A 21,652-nucleotide genomic window follows, 5' to 3' on the forward strand; every position below is an offset into this window, starting at 1 on the left:
ATTTATTAGTGAGAACATTAAGGAGGGGTCTCTGAGTTGTTTGATTCTCTTTCTCACAGACTCCTTAATAGAGGGACCCTTGCTTAAGAGTTAAGGTTGGAATGTCTAGCTGGTCCTTGTCTCCCACATTTTGGAAATCTCCTTTTTCTTTCCCAGACTCTGAGAATTCCTTTCCAGCTACCTTTCCTGGGTAGATCTCAGGGCAGTGCATATGACTTTCCCACCCTCTTTTTCAGCCGTAGGATTCCCTGCCAGCCATTGTGATAGAAGGCCATTTGGATGGTTTGAAAAGTTGACTGGGTGGGTTCAGGGAGGATCAGGCTATCATGTGGCTTTAAATATGGACAGCTGTGTTGTCTCTCCTAAATCAGAGGCAACAATCTTGGTTCTTGGGAAGTGAAAGGGAAAGGAGATTCTTTTCCAGTCCAAGCTGGTAGGCTTCCAAAGGCACCTTAGATGATTGCTGGGTGACCCAGAAAGTTGGACCAGACGGGCCTTTGGCCTGATCCACCAGAACTTCTCTGACGTTCTTATGCTTCATCCGCAACCCAGCTCTGTGAGGGTAGTTAGCCTAAGAGACTGTGGTTATGTTTACACAACACAGTTAACCAAATTAGGTAAACATCTATAGCAGTTGCATTTTCACAACATTAAGTATTAAGCGTGGCTTAGTCGTTGTGTGAAGTCTCAGCACGTTTGGTTAGTTGATGACGAAGTATGTTGCGTCCACACAAAAATGGGTTAATGCAGTCACCAGGCAAAGCGTGTTGTGTGAATAAAGTCAAAGAGTGGATCAAGCTCATCTATTAAAGTTTTATTGGTTTATTAGATTTATCTCCTGCCACCCCCATTCCTCCAGAAGCTCAGGGTGGCCTGTACAGTCCTCCTTTTTGCCATATTTCCCCACATCAACCCTGTAAGGTAGGCTGGGCTGAGAGAGAGGGGCTGACTCAGAGGCTGGACTTGAACCTGAGGCGCCCTCGTGTAAGTCCACGTGGCTGAGTGTAGAATTCAGTCCAGTTCACCCTCCCGCTTGTGTCTAGCAGTCTAGCTTACACAGTCTAGCTTTTATTGGTGTCAAGTGATTGGTTTTTTTTAGATGACGATACATTTCAGCTTCTTTCTTAATTGACTTTGGTTCCGGCAGGACTACTGAACCCTATTCATGTTATGGCTGCCTCTGTATGTCGTTCTTTTTTTTTTATAATCTCATTAACAGTTGCATCATCTCCTGCAAGTTTTACACTGTAAAGTGGACTCAGCTTATATATACACATGGTAATAAAATACCTGATCAAATACCTCTCTCCTCCCCCGCCCCCATACTTTACTGATCAGTCTTCTTTTTAAAACATACAGCTGTACCCCTCATTCTCCCTTTAGCCTGGCATTTTGTAAGAGATGCCAGCAAGAAATCACAATTAGAAATTGTGGGAGATAAGTGAAGCTGCAAGAGTGGGGTGGGTGGGGAGACCAGATTCAGACAAAAGATCTGGTCCATGGAAATCGGGGGGGGGGGGAGTTGCTGGGGGCCTGACGTCTCCTTTGAGCACGAATTGAAATTTGACTCGGCTACCGAGGGGGCATTTCCATTTGCATTTGTGCCGGCTCCAGATTTCCAAGCTGAAGCCCCTCTTGTCTCCTGTGCGTAGTGGGTCCGATGGAAAGCGGATGAACACTTTATGGATATTAGGGGCTGAGCTCTGGCCCTTTTGTTCCGCTTTTAAAAGAGAACCTTATTAAGAATGATTCCTACCTTTCTGCCTTTGCCACTTTATCATTTGCATGAAACAAAAAAACAGCTCATCCCAGCTGATTCTGAATCCTTGTGGCAAGCATAGGATTGAAGTCATTTTGCATGTTGCAGTTATTGTTGGGAAAAAAAAATCTTGGCTTTCATAAGTGGACGACTGCAGGACGTCGCAGTTTGTTGACAGCTAAAATCAAAATATTGCAGGTATCTAGCCCTTGTCGATCACCTTTAGCTTTGTGTTAACTTCTTGGGGGTGCCCATCCTGTGCCCATTCGTATGGTGCCTCATGGCCTGAATTCTTCATTTCCAAAGTGATTGTTCCATTGGCTCTCTCACTCCTTGAAGGGTATTGGTTTTTGATGATGGATTGTATGAATGCACATGAATAATAATTTGGTACTACTTAGTAACCCAATTTAGGTAAAAGAGCTTTTGGCAGCCAGACAGGTTGCTGTCTGAAATGTTTCCGGCTGCCCCTCTAAATCTTGCCTACAGTGAAAGTCCTTCATACAGCAATCAAGTTCATTAAGTAGAATCCACCTCAGGAAAGATGGAGCGGTTGCCCTCTGCAGCTGTTAAAGGGGCCCTTGGAGCTTATTTCTTAATCCTCTCTGTTGGAACTGAGACAGAAACCAATGTTAAGTCATCTTCTTGGTCAGGATAGACAGGGGAGATAGGCTGCTGGACCTGATTCTGGAAGAAGAAAGTAGACTCGAGTTGGAATCTAGAGTCAGAAGGTCATCTGATAGAAGGCACCCATCTCTTTGTACCAGATATAGGAACTATGTTGTCTCCTCATGTCCCAACCGAACCCCTGAGATTTCTGAAGGGGATCTTGTTTGCAGTTGTCCATACAAGGACATCCTTGGTTGTGACACCCCTGCTGGGGAAGAGGACAACATCCCCCACAATTCCATTTTTGAAGACTCTCAATTGCTGTTGATTTTAAGCATCTCATTAAGGGAAGGAAAATGCCTCAGCCAACATACTCTGCCTCTGTTGGCCTCCTTCTGCGGGGAGAAAAGGGGAATGTCTTGCCAGTCAAGGAGTGGGTACAGCTGGACAAAACTGGCGACGGCTGCCGCATCTTTGCAATCCTGAAGCCCCTGTGTCCCTGATCCCCAGTTGCTGAAAATCAGCGGCTTAGTTTCCCCACCCTTTTGAGAGGGGAAACTGGTAAAATCCGTGATGTACAATCTGGAACAGGGAGAACAAAATTGAAAAATCAAGCAAAAAAAACAAGGAAGCCCCCCCAACTCCCCTAAAGCAGGAAAAATAGAAAATTCTGGGCCTCCCCATCTGTGAAATGATCAGGTGTGCCTGCAAAGGGCGGGGGGGTTAAAAATAGTCAAGATGCTGGCCAGCTTCATGTGATTGAAGTCCATCCTTTTTTCATGTGCATCGCAATGTATGAAAGGCAGGGCTTCAGTTGCAAGGTTATGGCTGCCATCTTGGCCTTTTTGACCCCCCCCTCTGGAGAGGCTCTATCCTTGCCCCATTGCATGGGGCTCTTTCCCCTGCCTTAAAATGCCACAGGCTCCAACCGTATGATCCCATCAGTCTTACGATTATGTCTTCCTGGTGCAGGATCGTTCACTTAAAGCAGTGGTTCTCAACCTTGGCCACTTGAAGATGGGTGGACTTCAACTCCCAGAATTCCCCAGCCAGCCAGGCTGGCTGGGGAATTCTGGGAATTGAAGTCCACCCATCTTCAAGCGGCCAAAGTTGAGAAACACTGACTTAAAGGCTGTGAAAATGATTGCGCAATGGTTGCTGAATCTCCTGAAGCTGGCCACGATGGGTAGGACAGCATGGTCAGAGTCCTGCTTGCTAATTTGGTTTCTGTTTGGAGCACAAGTACTCCATCCAGAAGAGTGAACCTTCTGATTGATATTTGAGAGGGGGGCTTCGAGTCAGTTTTTGACTCCTGGCAACTGCCTGGACCTGCCTGGACCCTGCAATTTTCTTGGCAAGATTTTTTTTCAGAACTAGTTTGCCCTTGCCTCCTTCCTAGGGCTGAGAGAAAGTGACTGGCCCAAGGTCCCCCAGCTGGCTTTGGGCCTAAGGCGGAACTAGAACTCACCATCTCCCAGTTTCTAGCCTGACGCCTTAACCACGACACCTAACCAGCTCTGTGCAGATTGATTTTAGGAACCAAGCAAACTTGCAGAAGGAGCAGTCAGGAGTTTTTTTAGTTTTTTATGTATAGGGTTTGCTTTATAGTTTGACCTTTTAATTGGTTAATCCATTTTAATTAATTAATGTGTATGTATTTTTTAATTGTTTGTGGGTTTTATGAGCCGCCCAGAGTCACCCGTTGGGGGAGATGGGCAGCATACAAATTAAATAAATAAATCAAGCAAGCAAGCTCAGAAGGGCCTCCTCCCTGAGATGCAAGGTGCTACAATACAGCTTGTACACGGAAACTTTGGTGGTGGTGGGGAGGCAGGGCAGGTAGCACTCAGAAATGCCATCCCTTTGTCTCATCCTCTGTTCCACCTTTTTTTGTTCTGAATTCAGCCACGGTTGTCTTTTTGTCTTCGTAGGGTCTCCGATGTTCATTTTTCTGCAGATCCCATTAATTTTCCAAATCTTGTCCTTTCAAAACAGAAAAAAAAGAAGTAAAATCATCGCTGGGCCATTTTCTTAGTGCCCCAGTTCTGCAGCCGTGCCATAAATATTGCCTTGACATGAACTGTTCCACTTTTATTTTATTGGCTTCTGAGGGTCTGATGATTATCCCAGGAAACCTTCGTAGCTGGAGCGGCAGAAGCACAATAGGAATTTCAAAGGATGGGATTTCAGGACTGGATTAGCTCCCTCCCTCTCCCTATGCCAAGTGGAATAACTTACATAATAGATACTTGCATGCTGAATTCACTCGTGAGCCATTGAATGCAGTTTTCTCCTCCTCCTCTTGAAATGTAGTTAGCTGGGTAAGAGCTGAATGCAGCATTAGCATCTCTGGTTTGGCCATTTGTTAAAAAATTGACCAATGCAAACGATAATTTTAATGCCTGCCTTCCTTAAAACATTATTTTAATTGTCGAAGGGCAGAGCACACTCAGTTTTGTAGCAGAGGAAGAAAAAGCTCGTTGACCACGCCATGTTTGCAAAGTTTGCAGGAAGAGCTATGCCATATAGTTGCTGACAGGACAGAATTGCCTTTGGATCCTAAGAGATGGCTAAACAGCTGGCAGCACTTAGCCACTCTTGATTGATATGAAAAAGTTAAGTAGAATTGGGCCTGGCTAGTTCTTGGATGGGAGACCAGAAATCCCAGAAAGTTGAAGGAACACCAGCAGCAAACCACTCGCATATTGTTGCAGAGAAGACTCAGTTGTCTTGGCTATGTAATCATCCGACATTGAGATCAGCTTGAGGGAGTGTTTATCTTTTTTTTAAAATGGCTTTCGTATATCATAAATAAAAATACAAGATGCTCCTGTATGTTAATATCTTTTCTATCAGCAGCACCTTGGAAGATACTATCTATGAATATATTCGGTTTTTATTGTATTTTACACTTTTTAAATTGTATTTTAATTAATATTTATTGGTTGTTTTTATTGTAAAACCCCCAAAGTCACTTCTTCGTGAGATGGGCGGTATCCAAATTTGAAATATAAATAAATAAATAAATAAAATAAAGCAGAGAGAACAATGGAATATCAGTGGGAGACTGGAAAACCATGTTTTCCTTGCTGTTTTGGGATACCTCTTGGATATTTTGGTATGCCGGAACTTTACCTTCCATCACAGACAAGACCCAAGTTGTCGACAAGGATTCTGCAGCTACCTAGGCCCTTTGGGGAACCCATACACATATTGTTGCGGTTGTACTAACTCCACAAATCCCTCTGTCTTTGCAGTATGGAGATTACGACCCCAGTGTTCATAAGCGTGGCTTCTTGGCTCAAGAAGAGTTGCTTCCAAAACGGGTAAGGATGATGGATCTCACTCTCGGCTCAGCTGGAAGTGGACTGGTGGAAGGGGTCTGCCACGGTGGTAAAATGCATACTGGGGTCAATTCCATACCTTTCCAAGTGAAGCTTGGAGAAAATTCCCATCTGGAATGCTCCTGCCAGATTCTGCTCGTTGCACAGCTAGTTGGACAGGTGTGCACAAGGGCAACTGGTGGGCTTGGGTAGGCTAATAAGTAACCCCAGACCGTCTGATTCATCCCTTTCCTGGTTGTTCTTTTCAGATCGGCCCTTCCAGCTTTCCTACTTTAATGTCCCTTTGGGGCGATCCTCTGCTTTACAAGGTCTTTGGGCTGGACACAAAAATGGGAGCCCTCACTGTCTCGAGGCTTATTTTGGGTTTTTCTTTATGAAGCTGAAAGTCTGGGCCAATATTGTAATTAAGTAAACAGCTGTTTCTGGTGCTGAATCAGTCTGTTGGGGGAAAAATACGTAAAATGCTGAGTCTGAATGCCCACCCCTATGAATCGGGTGGCTCAGCGGCCGAGCCATAAGTTGATAGCATCACTGAGTGAGCGGTGTGCTTGAGGTTGACTTCTAAACTTCGTCCAGCTTTGATCACGAGACTGCATCCGTTGAGACAAACCTACCACCCGGTGAGGTTGGGCCGAGTTAAGTTTCTTGCTTGTCCTAGGTGATAAATCTCTACCAGATGACTCCGGAAATGTGGGAAGAAAGAATCACAGCCTGGTATGGCCAACATCGAGGTAGAGCCAGGTGAGTGACTTAAAAGGGTCAGGTAAATATGTTTATCTCTCTGAGGTGGCTTTGGCCTCCTTCATGCAGTGCTAAGGAAGATTTTGAACCTGGGTCTCCCAGTCCAACGCCATAATCATTACACTATACCACCTCTCAGTAGATCCTCTCTCAAGCATGAAGTTTGGGGAATACATGTTGAACCTTTGCTGCTGTGTTGTTTAAAAATTAAGCCTGCAGCTTTGCTGTTTTTTTTTTTTTTTACAGTGTGCCTTTCCTTTATTTGTTTGTTTGCCTTTATTTTATTTATTTTAGAAATGTACAGTGGAACCTCGGTTTACGAACTTAATTCGTTCCGTGACTCTGGTTGCGACCCAAATTGGTCGCAACCCGAAGGAAATTTCCCCATAAGGTTCAATGTAATTACTGTTAATCCGTTCTGGCGTGGAGGACAGGGAGGTGGCTATTGCTTGGAGGGAGAGTCCCCCTCCCTACCACCACGTGTCAGGGGCGGAAAATGGCCGCGGACCACGTGTCAGGGGCGGAAAAATGGCCGCGGACCACGTGTCAGGGGCGGAAAATGGCCGCGGACCACGTGTCGGGCAGAAAAATGGCCGCGGACCACGTGTCAGGGGCGGAAAAATGGCAGCGGACCACGTGTCGGGCGGAAAATGGCCGTGGACCATGTGTCGGGCGGAAAAATGGCCGCGGACCACGTGTCGGGCGGAAAAATGGCCGCAGACCACGTGTCAGGGGCGGAAAATGGCCATGGACCACGTGTCGGGCGGAAAAATGGCCGCGGACCGTATCACGGGAGGGAAAATGGCTGCGTATCCTGTTCGTACCCCGAGGCGGAGTTCGCAAACCGAAGCAAAATTTTGCAGCTGGAGCTGGTCGTAACCCGAAAAGTTTGTTAACAGAAGCGTTCGTAACCCGAGGTTCCACTGTATAAGGCTGCCTAACTCTACAGTGACTCTGGGTGGTGTACAGTAAAAACAATCATACAGTACAGTTAAAATGGGAAAACAAAAGAAACACCCCAATGCCAGAAGAAAAGCGACAATTAAAAGACAGCCATTCGAAAGAGCCAGGTTTTCAGTGTTCTTTTGAACATGGCCAGGGTGGGGGCCAGATGTATCTTTTGGGGGTGGTTTTCCAAAGGGCAGGTGCTGTGACAGACAAGGCAACCATATTGGTAACAATAAGGACTATAAATTTGAGGGATGAGTCAAAAACAGACTTTCTTAGTGTTAGTATCAATACTGTATGCAGCTGACAGCCCATGACTTGCATTTAGAATGGTAACCAAAATATAAAACCAAGAATGTCCAAATCAGTTGTATGGCTGAACTAGGAGGGGATCTTTGCAAGGATGTTGTGGGTTTGGGAATATCTAGGATACATGGCCGCAAAGTCTGTCCCCTAGGCAGTTTGGGACTACAAATCCTAGCTGGATATAGTGGGTTCCTGACTGAGGAAGTTGGCTCTGCGATAAATAATTTCTTGTACTGGGGATTAAAATGTGCAGTTTTCCAGATCCTCTTAATCCACCCTATTTGGGTTCTTCCCCTGTCTGTCCCTGATCCCTCTAAGGATAATCTTCCATGGATTGGGATTGGAATTAAGGATGATGGAGATGGGAAACTATTTGGGGTGGGGATGAGCCATTTTAGTTTTAGACATTAGGGCTGCAATGAACCTGCAGCATGGACTTTGCTACAAAGCTTTGTCACCTTGGCTGGAAAATAGAAGTCTCAATCTCAGAAGATTATGGGATCTGATACGCCTACAAGTGGGTTTGATTTGTGTTCTTTGACGCCTTCCAGATGCTTTCCCCTATTTTGGTAAAATTTGCCACACTAAACTTCCTTCTCACCCATGCACCCTTTTCCCTTTGCAGGGATGAAGCCGAAATGGAGTACTTGAAAATAGCCCAGGACCTAGAGATGTACGGTGTGAATTACTTTGCAATTCGGGTAGGTACATCTAGAGACGTACGGTGTGGATTACTTTGCGGTTCGGGTAGTTTTGGGGGGCACTTACGGGGAAGCATCCAGTCCTCTGGCTGAGCGGCTGAAACCTGGTCCCCTTTGCCGAGAAGAGTTCTGTACGGCTCTGTGGCTCTTCTGGCAGTCTTTCGTTGTAGCTTCACCTGCAAGCCGGAAGGGGCCATTGAGAGGTTTCTGAAGGGGAACAAATGAGTCACTGGCACTGCAGTTCACACTGAGTTGGAAAGCTCCCCCTCCCCCTCCCCCTCCCCCTCTTAACCAGGTTAATGCAGCAGAACCTCTGGGCCAAGGTGGGAGAAAATAAGGTGGAATCCGTGTGCCTGATTTGCTGCACGGCGTCAAATGGAACGAACTCTCCCCATCCCGCCCCCTTTCTTTCTTCTTTTAGAACAAGAAGGGGACCGAGCTCCTTCTAGGAGTAGATGCTCTGGGCCTCCACATATATGATCCAGAAAACAGGCTGACCCCCAAAATCTCCTTTCCTTGGAACGAGATTCGCAATGTCTCTTACAGTGATAAGGAGGTAGGCCTGAGGTATACAAACATTGAGGAAGCAGCAATAGCTTAGGGTCGCACTTGGTACACCTGCCTGGTTAAAGTTTATTGGAAATCCTCCTCTGGTGTCGTTGCCCTTGAGATAATACGTGATAGATGGATTTCAGCTCTTAGAATTCTCCACAACAGCTGTGCTGGGTTGGTTGAAATCCCCCTGCGGAGGATGTCCTGTGTGAAACAGTTAATTTAGAACTTAAACCCGTATGAAAAAAGAACAGAAGCTCTCTGCCCTGGAGGTATTCTTGATTTTGGATTGGTATGAATTTTTCTCTCTCTGTATTTAAATAAGCCTTTAGTTTACCATTTTGAACTGAAAATTTCCTGGCTGTGTTTAAATTAAGTTGACCTCACCTTCCAGATCTCTCCTCTGGCTTCTAATTGTCCTTTCTACTGTGTTTATGTATAATGACACAACTGGGGTCCTGCCTCTCCAGCAGTTAAGTGAAATTTCTGAACGCTGCATTTCTTAAAATCCAGAGGCATCAAGTTTTGAATGTGAATAGAAGCTTTCATGGACTGGAGAGTATTGACAACCTTTTTAAGGCAGGTAGAAATACTAATTTGCAGGAGGAACGAATGAGCTCTTGTTTTGCTAGCAATGGGAAAAGGGTAAAGCAGACTGATAGATAAGTGCTACCTAGTGCTAGTGAAACAGTCCTGCTTTGGAATATTTTATTGCTGAATGCTTAAGCATCTAGCTTGTGATTTTTCTTTTAAAGAGACATTTGCATCACTCTGTAACAGTTCCCACCTGCCTTGCAGTAGTTTTTGCAGATCAGACCTGGCTCTTCTTCATGTCAGAACCCCAACACTGCTTTTCTGAAGGAACAGAAAGCTGAAGATCTTCCCCTCAGCTCTTAATAGACCCATCTTTCAAGAGAAGGTGCTGTCACCTTTATCGTGACAATAATGCTTGCAACGCGATGACCACAAGGCAGATCTGACATGATAGGATGCAGCCTTAAGAACGGCCACTTGACACATTGGAGGTGTTTAATCTAGTATAGTAATTACTAAATGTTTGCCTGGAACTGAAGTGTCCTTTCTTTGCCCATTGTTGGCAGAAAATTCAAGAGGTGGATTTTTTTTTTAGCGGGAGCCAGAATTGAAGGCAGCATTTCATGCCGTTTCATTCTCGACTGCCAGCTAACTGACAAAGCAGACATCGCTCTTTTTTTCTGTAAGATGAACCATGCTGATCCTTTCTCTAGGCACTGACAAGCAGAGCGTTTTCTTTTCTCCCGGCGAAATCTTTGGGCGAGCAGTTGTCAGGGGCTGCTCTCTGGGACAGGGGTTTTTCATGCGTGTGTCTCTGTGTGTGTGATAATGATGTAAGGATTTTTTTTTCATTGTTGTGGGCTCCTTCAGTTAAATGAATCCCATTGTAGGGCCTTTGCTTCCATTTCTGTTTGTTTCCAGCATCAGCATGGCAGGAACTGGCGTCACCCTGATTTTCAGCATTTGGGTTGCTGAATTTTAGCAGCATAGCCGGGGGGAAGAAAAATAAAGGAAATTAAGGCTGGGGGTTTCTGGATCAGTGCCCGATATCCTGGAGTGGGAATGCCTCCTGCTTGAAGTCCAGGAAATCTGGTTCCAGTAGGAAATTCTCAGCCAGAAGAGCCAATGATTTAACTTGTGATAAAGCTGGTTTCCATCCTCCTATCTAACCCTTATGCCTTGGGCTAATCATTAAGTAGCTCGTCTTTCTCTTGTATCTTTAAAAAAAATACGGACATGGTTGCTCTTGCTTTCCATGCAGTTTACAATAAAGCCTCTGGACAAAAAGATTGATGTCTTCAAATTCAACTCCTCCAAGCTGCGTGTGAATAAGCTGGTAGGTACCAAGGCCCTGTGACGTGGTAGCAATCGTTCCTGAACAGAGAGAGGGTTTTTCCAAGATACTCATGTCCAGTTTCTGCACTGGGACGTGCTTGCAGGCTGCAGATACCAGTAGTTAAACTTCTGGCAGGACCCAGAGGTGTGCTGCTGATCTGGCGAGCCACGGCCAAGACTGTGCGATATGGGCCCAGCGGTGGGATTTGTTCTACATTCCAAGTTGGAATGAAGCCCAAGCTTATATAATTCCACCGATTGCTTTGCATGGACTCTTGTCCCAAAGAAAGGTATCACCTCGCTGTGCGTTTTGGAACCCTGTTTCTTGCAGACCAAGGCAGCCACAGTTCCTTTTTCGTGCCCGCCCCACCCCGTGTCCCGGTATGAATTCTCATTGTCTTGCCCATACATTGTTTTCCTCCTGGCTTTCAATGAAACCTGTAAGCCTCTCCATCAGACACCTGGCTTTCTACAGTCCCTTTATAAAGAGACAGGATGAAAGGGCATTGGCAATTACCCTAATAAGAAGCAGGAGCAAGCACCATGATTGCCTCTGGTCATATACCTTCCTGGTGAGGAATATTATTTTTCTGGCAGATTTGAGAGAGGACAGGGCATGGTCTGTTTGGATATTCGTAAGTGGCTCTGAATCTTGAGTGAAAGGCCAGCTTGACAGGGAATAATCCAGTGTCGCTTTAGCAGCACAGCTTTGTTTGAGAATCCTCTCAGAAATTGGTCTCTTGGAGAGCAGGGAAAACAACATGCTTTTTGCTGAAAGATTTCTAACAATGGCTGCTTTATTTCCCCCACTCCTGGCTTCTGGCTGCATCTAGTTAGCATCATTAAAGAGTTCCATTGATGGACCTTTTTTGAGCCTGTGCCTTTTTAGCTAAAGTTTTTGCAGCGCCTCCCCTATTGATGGATTGAAGACTTTACAGAAGGTGTTGACCCATCTCAGTAGAGATTGCTAATTGTGCCTTTTTTCCTGTGCAGTTTGAATCACCGTGGCAGGAGCTGGAGGGTAATTCAGAACACAACCTTAATTGCTCCGTCTGCCCTCCTTATGCCAACAGGAACCAACTTTGGGAATTCAGCAGGGCTCCTTAGCTGCCTATGAATTCTAAATTTAGACTGAAATGGGGTACCTGCAAAATCCTGGCAAAAGAACCTAGGTTTAGGTCTGGGAAAAGGAAGGGTTGGGTCTCAAAAATGTTCTTTAAATATGTCTGAATGTTGAGAAGATCTCCAAGAATTGATGATTTCTTCCCCCTCCAGGTGGAAAGATGGACCTGAACCTTGAGCACACATGTTGCGTGCAAAAAATCCCAACTTCTGTCCAACTTGAATTGGGATACACACCTATCTGAAAAAGACTTCAGTCTCATTTCTAGTCACTCATATGCAGAGGTTCCTAAGACGAGGCTGAACCTCACCACTTAATTACCCATTAGGTGTCTCCAAATCATACCATTCTGGTAACAGAGTGTTGCAGGGAACACAGGAATATCCTGTATTTTTTATTTATTTGTTTGTTTATTTATTAAATTTAACCTCGCCCATCTCCCTGGGAGCTTACAACTCATTAAAACAATAAATAAGAATTCAATTACATAAAACCTATATCAAGCAATTACTAAAGAAGTATTTACTTCTGGAAAGCCTTTGGACCATCTCAGAATGACCCAAGAGACATCGTCTGGGACAAAAACACTCTTCCAGCATTCCCTGGCACACCCTGTTTCCAGAATGTTGTATTCTGGATTTCCCTCTTCTCCAATATTATGGTGCTGAACTAAGTTTGATTCAGTTGTCTCCAGCCCCGTTAAAGGGCCGATCATAAGAGCTCTTCTGCCCTACATATGCTCTACCCATTTGCCCTTGTGAGTCTTGGTACAGATCCAGGGTCATCCAGCTCTGAGACGGACAAAGCAAAGGTGTTGTTGACATATGCTGTGGTGTTAATGAGGACTTCGCAGGCTCACTTCCTTTCTTGTTGGCTGGAACAGATCCTTCAGCTGTGCATCGGCAACCATGACCTGTTCATGCGGAGGCGGAAGGCGGATTCCCTTGAAGTCCAGCAGATGAAAGCTCAGGCCAGGGAGGAAAAAGCTAGGAAACAGGTGAGACTATTACGCAGGTATGTGTAAAAGTCAACAGTCTAATTTTGGATACCTTGTCACATAAGCATATGCATTTATTTCCTTCAGTTTATATAGCTGCCCACCTCACTTGCGTGACTTGATATCCAGATCAGAAGGGGAGCCTGTAATATGAGACTTCGTGGTTGGCCAGCTATGCTGTGCATTGCTTTTCCAAAAAAACTCCCCAACCCAGATTCTAGAAACCAGCGAACAGCTATTTAATTTGGGATCCGTTTGGGAACCAGATCATTTGTGTTCCACAGTCTATCTGATATTTGTCTTCTGGATCTTTATTTATCTACTTGATGGTTTTCTACCTCGTGAGTTTTGATTTCATATATGCATTTATTTATTTATTTACTTTATACAACCTGTAGTCAGCTTTTCACCATTTAACCACTCATCCCCAAATGGAGGATTATTCAACAAAACCAAAACGCCATGTACAGTAAGTGAAAAGCAATAATTCAGTAAAAACTGCTGCAAAAACTGCATAAACTTGTCCACAGTCGCCAAGAGCAAAGCTCGACTTGAGGAGATTTTAGTATATGTTAAAAAAAAAAACTCACACAAATAAAAAAAACATACTTAAAGCCATAAAACTTAAGAATGATAGCACAGGACAGTGTTAATGAATCACATCCGAAGATGAAGTGGCGCTCACTTATCTAAATGGCAGAGTGAACAGCTATGTCTTAAGCTGATGCTAAAAGCTTACTGGATTCAGTACCAGTTGTGTCAAGCTTTTTGGCAGCTGACTAAACCCAAACTGATTCTTTTTCAAGCCTGATTTTCACCGCGTTCTCTGTAGCAAGATTTATTGAGATAAAAGGGATGGGTTTACAAGAATTCCAGCCACTGAACTAATTCCCATTTAGAACTCCTATTTCTGTAGTTATGATGGTGGAAGCTTTCTGGTTTTCTTTGTAATAGCTTTCCTACGATCCAGTGAGGAGATGGTTGTGTTCATTGATAAAGAGGACTTCTGTCACTGTCTGTCCTCTCCAGAATCTTGGGATTCAGACATCTTGGGAACCAGCCATCTGAACAGGGAGGAAATGCTGCAGCCAGAGGATTTGTCCAGAGCTTGTACATTCTCAGATCGTCCCATTACAGATCTTTTCCAGATCCCGTTATCCTCAAGAAAAGATCCCACTGGATCTTACAGTGGCTGATGTGCACGCACATGGGGCAGTTGCTGTTTCCTTAGATATTACAGTAATGTTTGAAAGGCTCCAGCGTGCCAACCCCTGGCAAATGTGCATTTTCTTCCTTTCCATTTCCCCACCTGGACCAAATCGCTTGTCAGGCTGAACTGAGTTAAAGAATGTGCAGACTGTACATTGTGATACATCAATGCGCCCCCACCCCCAGTGCCACGCTGTGATGTGCTTGTCTTTGTCTCTCAGAAATCAGGAAGTCTGGAGCCTGAACTCAGAATGCAAAATTATATTTGGGACACGCATCCAAACTTCCTCTTGGCACCTGCAGATTCAGAGAGTAAAACACCACCCACTTGATCAATGAATAAACAGAAAGGGTCACAGTGAAAAACTGGGCAAATGCTTGGACTTTTGGGTGCTTTTACGCCCTTGTTTGCTCTTCTCTAACCAGCTCCTGTTTCACTCTTTCCTGCTCTTTTGGTCGCATCCCTTTCCTCTCTTCTTGGTACGAAGATGTTGAGTGTATGTGCGTCGACATGAGCACGCGCTACAGAGCGCTTTCTAAATACGTCTTCTGGTTCTGGAGTTCTACTCTCCTCCAGATTTTGGAGGCGGGGGGCAGGGAATTGGTTACAGGGAACACGGGGCATAGGAGGAGGAGGAGCCGTGCATTCCTATATCCTAATTAAACGATGATGAACTGTGTGCCGATGTTCGGGTGCATGCTGCCTGCATGCTAATTTGGGGCTTGGCCTCCTTTATCCCATCTGGCAGACACAGCACATAGCAGTCTGCAGCACGGAGCCAGTGAGTGCATCTCTGCAAATTGGATTGTATGAATCATTGTTTCCTGCTTGCAGAGCTTTCCTCTTTGCTGGAACCCATAAAGCTAATCTGTACGGTGCTACGCAGAATATTGATTGCCACTTCTGGGTAAGCTGTTGGATAGCATTAGGAGCAGCAGCTGAGTGTCTTACTGTGCCCAGAGATGCTAGGAGTCTTAGGTTAAAGTACTGATCCTGGATTTCCTTATGGTGGGGATGCTAACCGGTCTGAGTTTGGAGCTTAGCTCAGCAGACATCTGGCACAGTGATAGGTCCCTCCAGAGTGCTGAGTGGAAGATTTAGGCCCCCTTCGGCTCCTGCTGTGAAAATCGAGCCGACCCAAAGGCACATCCTAAGCTGTGACTTGAAGGAGAATTGCTCACGTTGAGCCAAGTTGCCAGGCTGGCAAAGGCATTTGTTGTGACAAGCTGAACCGATTCTTTCAGGGCTCCATTGAACTTAAGGTGGGTTTCATGAAGAATAAATTGTTGCCCAGAACTTGGCAGATGGTCTTAAGAAGAAGGAAGCCTGTTTATGTTGATAGGAACTAGAACCAAAGCTTTTGGAACAAAGGAATTTGGCAACAGGATGGTTGCTTGTCACTTTGCAGGTCGCTTGCAACCCTCCACATGTCCGTGCCATGTTGCCAAGGCGGAAGGAGCTCTGTTAAGTTCTCTTTGCATTTCTCTTTTCATTCTTCCAAGCTCATGGTCTCCTTTGGTGATTTGGAAAAGGCAGATCACTGTTTCGTGGATCAAGTTCAGCATTTGACATCCTGCAGTTCTCAACTTTAAAAAGAAAATAAGAGGAAAATGTCTTGCTCTTCCGGAGAGAAGCTTTTGGATGTAGAAGCAAGAAAGCTTGGACAGTTATCTGTCCTTTCCTAGCACATTGGCACACTGAGCCTTTTTGTATTTCATGAACAACTTGGTGCCCTATCCAGTGTCTGTTCATGTACTTAATAAAGGACTGTTTCTTTTCAGAACTGGCTGGTAGAAGATCCATGTCTCTAGCTTAGCCTTTCTCAATCTTTTGACCCTGGAGGAACCCTTGAAATATTTTTCAGGCCTCGGGAAACCCCTGAACATTCAGGCTGAAATATAAGCCAGAAGTTACAAATTTATTACATTTGTTTCATGTAAACCTGTATATGCATTAACAGTGTTCCTAAACTAAAAATAATGAAACTTACCTCTTTAATGTGAAACCTGTGCTTGTTTTTTGCTGCACAAATGCTCAATTCTGAGCCAAACGTGAGATAAGCGCACACAGATTTCTTCTTCAACTGAAATAAGACGATGCGTGTCTTTGCTTTTGATGCTTGTTAAATTAAAAAAAAGCTTGCTCACCCGTGTAAGAAGTTGAAAACTGCAGCAAAATGTTCAATGCCTTCCTATGAATGGCAGGATACTCTTCTTTCACAGAAATTCAAAACTTGTCTATGGGCAGATCAGTGAATCTCATCTTGAGTGTACAGTCAGATTGCAGCTGACAAAGTTCTTCCTCTTCCTTAAAAATCTTCAGGCTGAACAGCAGAATGCAGAGAAAGGATCCCTCACCCAGTCATACATTTGTGTTGAAAGGGAGGGAAAGTACTGATCAATTTTGTTCTGCAGTACTTCCAGGTGACTTTCAATTAGATTTGAGACTTTCTGGTATCTTTCCTCACTCTCAAGCCAAAGCAGCAGTGGAATATTTCCTTTCGCAACATGATTTTTCCAAACATTCAGTTTTCTTTTAAATCCAAGAATCTTGTCACGTAAAGTCAAAACATTTTCTCCAGTGTCTTGCAGAGACTCGTTCAGCTGGTTCATGTGATAAAAGATGTCTGCTAAGTATGCTAGTTTCTGCAAACATTCTCCATCTTCACAGCACTCAGCAAAATGTGGAATACTGTTTTCTCAAAAATACTCTTGCAATTCTGTCTTCAGCCCAAACAACCTGTTGGGAACTCTTCCTCAGCTGAGCCATTGTATTTCTGTGTGTAACAGGAGACTTATGTGCTCTTTGTCCAGGTTTTCACACAGTTTCTAAAACATTCTTGAGTGAACTGGTCTTCATTTAAGAAAGTTAACCGTTTTTGTAGCATCATCCAGAACTTTTTTCATTTCATCTCCAAGGGTGTTTGACACCAACACCTCTCTGTGAACAAAGCACGGTGTTGTGACAACATCAGAATGTTCTTTTCTTACAAGAGAAACAAAACCTCTCATGGAGCCAACCATTGATGGAGCACCATCAGTACAGATGCCAACACAGTTCCTCCAAGACAGACTTTTTGTTTCCAGATATACAGACAAAACATTAAACACATCTTGGTCTTTGCATGTTTCGTGTAGTTCTTTGCAGCAGAAAAAGTTTTCTTGAACTTCACCATCATTTACAAATCTTACAAATGCCGTAACATGACATTTTTTGGTGAAGTCTGTTGACTTGGATAGAAAAGCTGCTGTTCTTCGGCTTATCACACAAAACCTCTTCAGTATCATGGGACATGTTATCAATATGCCATTTGATTGTACTGTTTGACCAGCTTTTTCAATTTCTTGACTGCATCTGGTCCTAGTATTTTTCCCACTATTATTTTACATGCTGGCATGATTACTTTCTCACCCAAAGCGTGATTTTCCCTTTGCTGTGTAGTAAGTTCTGCTGCTAAATAACTTGCTTCTTGGGCTTTTTTACTGACTGTCATTTTATTAACAAAAGCTTTACTTTGTTTTTTCTGTGATTCCAACGGGCATTTGAAATAATCAGAACTTTTACTTGTCATACAGCTGTGATTTGTAGTTAAGTGTCTTTTTAATTTTGCTGGAGCCATTGCTGCATTTGTAAGTTGTTTGTCACAGATGAGGCACAACAGAATAGGACAGCTTGGATCACCAGTCCATGAAAAATCCATTGATAAATAGCTTTCATTGTAAAGATGGGCGTTTTTTGAATCCATTGATGTACCAGTGCAGAAATATGCCTGAGAAGATTTAAATTCTTCATTATCATTATCATAACTAAACTTATCAGTATTGTCCGTCCTAGAATTCTCCTCTTCTCTTTCACATCTTCTCTTCAAAAATTGCCACAGTAGACCCTCAGACAGACTGAATAAACATGTACGAAATTTATTTAAAATAATAGGATAAAATAACTACAGGAAAACTGCAGGGGAAATATGTGGGAGGGAGAGACTGATGTCACAGACTAAGTTGGACGAATCCATTAATTTCTTGAAAAATGCACTTCTCCTTCTCCTTCTCCTTCCTTCAGTATATTTCTCCTTTCCTGTAATATATTCCTCCCTTCCTGCAATATAGCATTCACCTGTTATCAATGGTCTCCCCTATCACACGTCAAAAATTAAGAATGGATTCAACTAAATAAACACAGTCTTACAGCGTGCTACCAGAGAGTTCAGAAGGAGTTGTAACTAGATTTTTGTTTGGTTTCTGCTCATCACTGCGGGAGCACGTTGCCTGAATTTGAAATAATTTTTTAAATAAGTCATGATCTCCCACAGAACCCCTAGTGACCTCTCATGGAACCCTAGAGTTCCATGGAACCCTGGTTGAGAAACTCTGCTCTAGCTTAACTAGGAGGAAGTTGATAGTATCTCTGGAAAGCTGAATGAGAAGTTGGAACATAAGCAAATTTTGTGAAAGGTTTAAGGTATTCAGGGTTACTTCATTCAGGCAGAAAATGTCATGCTTTACGTCAAAAATTCATTAACAGAACTCCTAAATGAAACTTAAAAAATTCTAAATCTGGATTATGGAAGCAGAACTGATTGTGTCAGACAAATATATGAATTGTATCACTTCCATAGGCTTAGTAAATTGAATTTCTTTTCTTTGCTGAATACATATGATCTGCATGTATTAGCTATTCTTAATACTTCTTTCCCCCCATTGCTCCTTCTTTCCACTTTCTAGATGGAGCGCCAGCGTTTAGCCCGAGAGAAACAGATGAGAGAAGAGGCCGAACGCACGAGGGATGAGTTGGAGAGAAGACTTTTGCAGTTAAAAGAAGAGGCAACGATGGCAAATGAAGCTCTGGTAGGTCCCTTCAAATGCTGCTACGGGTACAGTCTATCTGCAAAGAACTCAAGAGTCTCTCTGGAGAAGGGATGTTTTATCAAGGATGGTTAGTGGAGGATGTATATTGCCCTTTTTAGGCTCATCACAGTAGCCACAAGTCCATTTAGATCCTAGTTTGATAGAAGCCAAACTATGTCAAGCTAGGCGTTCATGAGTCCATTGTTTTATTTAAACATGCTAGCAGAAGTATTTCAGCAATGAGGTGTAGGTCAATGAGGTGGGCTCATGCTGTGCAAATTGTATTTCTCCTATGCAGATTGTGTGATGCTGTCTGGTTTAAACAGAGGGTCAAGGTTTTTGCTTTGCTTTGTTTTTTTAACCAAGAGTAGAGGCTAAAGATGGATTTGGTCTCGTTGGTCGTTTGTGGTTGTGTCCTAGAAGACAGGTCTACCAAAGGCTACTAGGCTTGGTGACTGGATGCTACCTCCAGGCACAGGGGGAAGTCCACCTCTCCATATGAAGTGCATGGGAACAATGATGAGAAAGAAGGGTTGCCTTGATCTCCTGTTTGTGGGCTTCCTAGATGCATTTGGTGGGCCACTGAGTGAGATGGAATGCTAAGTGGGCCCGTGTCTGATCCAGCAGGACATGCTAGGCCTTCCTGTTCTGTGGCTCTAATTGAAGAGGTCCCAACCAAGAACCAGCTGTCATGTCTTGAGTGTCTTGGGTCATGTATTTATCTGGATTAGTTTGCTTCCCTGACTTTTTAGACTAGAGTCAGTCTAGACTAGTTCCCATGGACAAAATATCCCTCACTATCCAAATAGCAGAAACTATCAGTAGATACTTTTTACTAAAAATCCAAAAATCAGTGGAAGCTGTCATCTGCACTAGTGGATGAATAAAGTAACTTGGCTGGTCTTGACATCTTGGTTGTTTCAGATATAACCCTCACATCTGCGTGTTTACATTTTCCATCTGTTGCATCCAGTATTGTATAGCTTTTTATTATTAGCGTATTCATTCATTCATGTGATGCTTAGTTTCCTATTTCTCAAGGTATTTTGTTTGGAAAAGGACCTAGTATATTGACACTTGACTGGTTTAACAGCCAGTGCATTTATTCTAGTTTTATCATTTCTCACTCTTAGAGTCTGTCTAATATACTATCAGTCCCTTAGCTACATTCTCAAGTTTTAGGATTCATTCCAGCTCCACGGTTTTGGAATTCATCCAAAGTTCTATTACCGTGTCAGACTTCATGTGTCTAATCCTCCATCCTTCTTGCCCAGATGAGATCTGAAGAAACTGCAGACTTGCTGGCTGAAAAAGCTCAGATCACAGAAGAGGAAGCCAAGCTCCTGGCTCAGAAGGCAGCAGAGGCAGAGCAGGAAATGCAACGGATCAAGGCTACAGCAATTCGGACCGAGGAAGAGAAGCGGTTGATGGAGCAAAAAGTGTTGGAGGCTGAGATGCTGGCCCTGAAAATGGCGGAGGAGTCTGAACGAAGGTGGTACCATGGGAAGAACTGGATCCACTTACTGGCTTCAGCTTCTCTGATATGCCCATGTGGCTTCTTATTTAGGAATACTCACTTTGGTCTGGTTCACTCCAGGGATGGCCAGCAATCACTGACTACATTTCCTGCATCCCTGCCAAACAAGGGCCAGGAATTAGAGCCCCCTCCATGCAAAAGATTACCTGCTTCTGTTTCCTTAGAGAATACTATATAAATAAATAAAAGCACAAACTGACACTGGGGTGTGGGGTCTTCCTTTTAAATTACCAATCATCACTCATTTGGGTTTGCTTCTGGCATCAGTTGAGCATACATCCCTTTTAAAGTAAGTAGCAGAAGAACTTGGAAGTCCTCATCTAATGAAAGCAGGGAGGTGATGTAAGAGTAAACATGTTTTTGGTTTTTTCATTTAAAAAGAAAAGGAATATAAAATTGGGTACTTTTCACTTTCCCTTAAAATGAACTAAGCCAGGCTCAGTCAGTCTGGTGCCCTATAGATGTCTGGAACTGGAACTCCCAGTCTGGAGATGGTAGAGATTAATGGAATGCTTTGAACACACTAAGGTGCTACACAGAGCTACAACCCACCGTTATAGCTCTAGACAGTTGGCAAAAAAGAAGAAAGAGATAAGCTTTCTAAATTGCTAATACACAGGGAAACACAACGCACGTGTTTATACTTGGTGGAATGCTCAGATACCAAGCTGTGCCAACCAGATGAGCCTTTATGACTTGGGTACTAATTGATTTCTTTGGCTGTCAAGAAATTCATATTCAAGTCTCCCAAATACTCCAGTCAAAGAAGACGACAGCGTTGGCGGAACTGAGGGTTGCCAAAACAAGGGAGCAATGGAGGTCCCCAAGAGAGGGTCAGGCAGCCCATTGTATAGGGTGGGCACGAGAAGGAAGTGCAAAAGGGGCCTGAATACTGATTCAGAAAAATAGGGCAACAGTAAAACAGTCATTTGAATTCTTTCATTATGGCTTCCTAACTTTCCTTCAGTAAAAACCACTGATTAAAAGTTCTTAGTTGGTTCCAATGCTGCCTGCCAGTTGAAGCCTGCCAACCTTTAATTATGGAGAGGGTGGAGTTGCATCCAGACATGAAACTGAATTCATTATTCTTCACCTTGTGCGTCACTCCA

The 21,652-nt window shown here is 43.8% G+C and overlaps 1 protein-coding gene across 9 annotated transcripts in view; it reads left to right on the forward strand.

Annotated features, from left to right (window-relative positions):
* NF2 (NF2, moesin-ezrin-radixin like (MERLIN) tumor suppressor) overlaps nt 1-21,652 on the forward strand; it is a 93,112-nt gene that overhangs the window by 38,632 nt on the left and 32,828 nt on the right. For 6 of the 9 annotated variants that reach the window (XM_088143193.1, XM_088143200.1, XM_088143195.1 and 3 more), the window contains 8 exons: nt 5,626-5,694; nt 6,371-6,453; nt 8,333-8,408; nt 8,830-8,964; nt 10,756-10,830; nt 12,836-12,949; nt 18,884-19,006; nt 20,281-20,498. In XM_088143193.1, coding sequence (XP_087999319.1) covers nt 5,626-5,694; nt 6,371-6,453; nt 8,333-8,408; nt 8,830-8,964; nt 10,756-10,830; nt 12,836-12,949; nt 18,884-19,006; nt 20,281-20,498 — 893 coding nt within the window. The remainder of the gene's footprint in view (nt 1-5,625; nt 5,695-6,370; nt 6,454-8,332; nt 8,409-8,829; nt 8,965-10,755; nt 10,831-12,835; nt 12,950-18,883; nt 19,007-20,280; nt 20,499-21,652) is intronic. The other 3 variants (XM_088143199.1, XM_088143197.1, XM_088143198.1) reach the window with 1 other exon arrangement.

This window comes from Python bivittatus, unplaced genomic scaffold, assembly GCF_059951505.1.
Source record: "Python bivittatus isolate LINGU-HERP-01145 unplaced genomic scaffold, Pbiv_v1 ctg000280_np1212, whole genome shotgun sequence".
In the NCBI taxonomy this organism is placed as follows: domain Eukaryota; kingdom Metazoa; phylum Chordata; class Lepidosauria; order Squamata; family Pythonidae; genus Python; species Python bivittatus.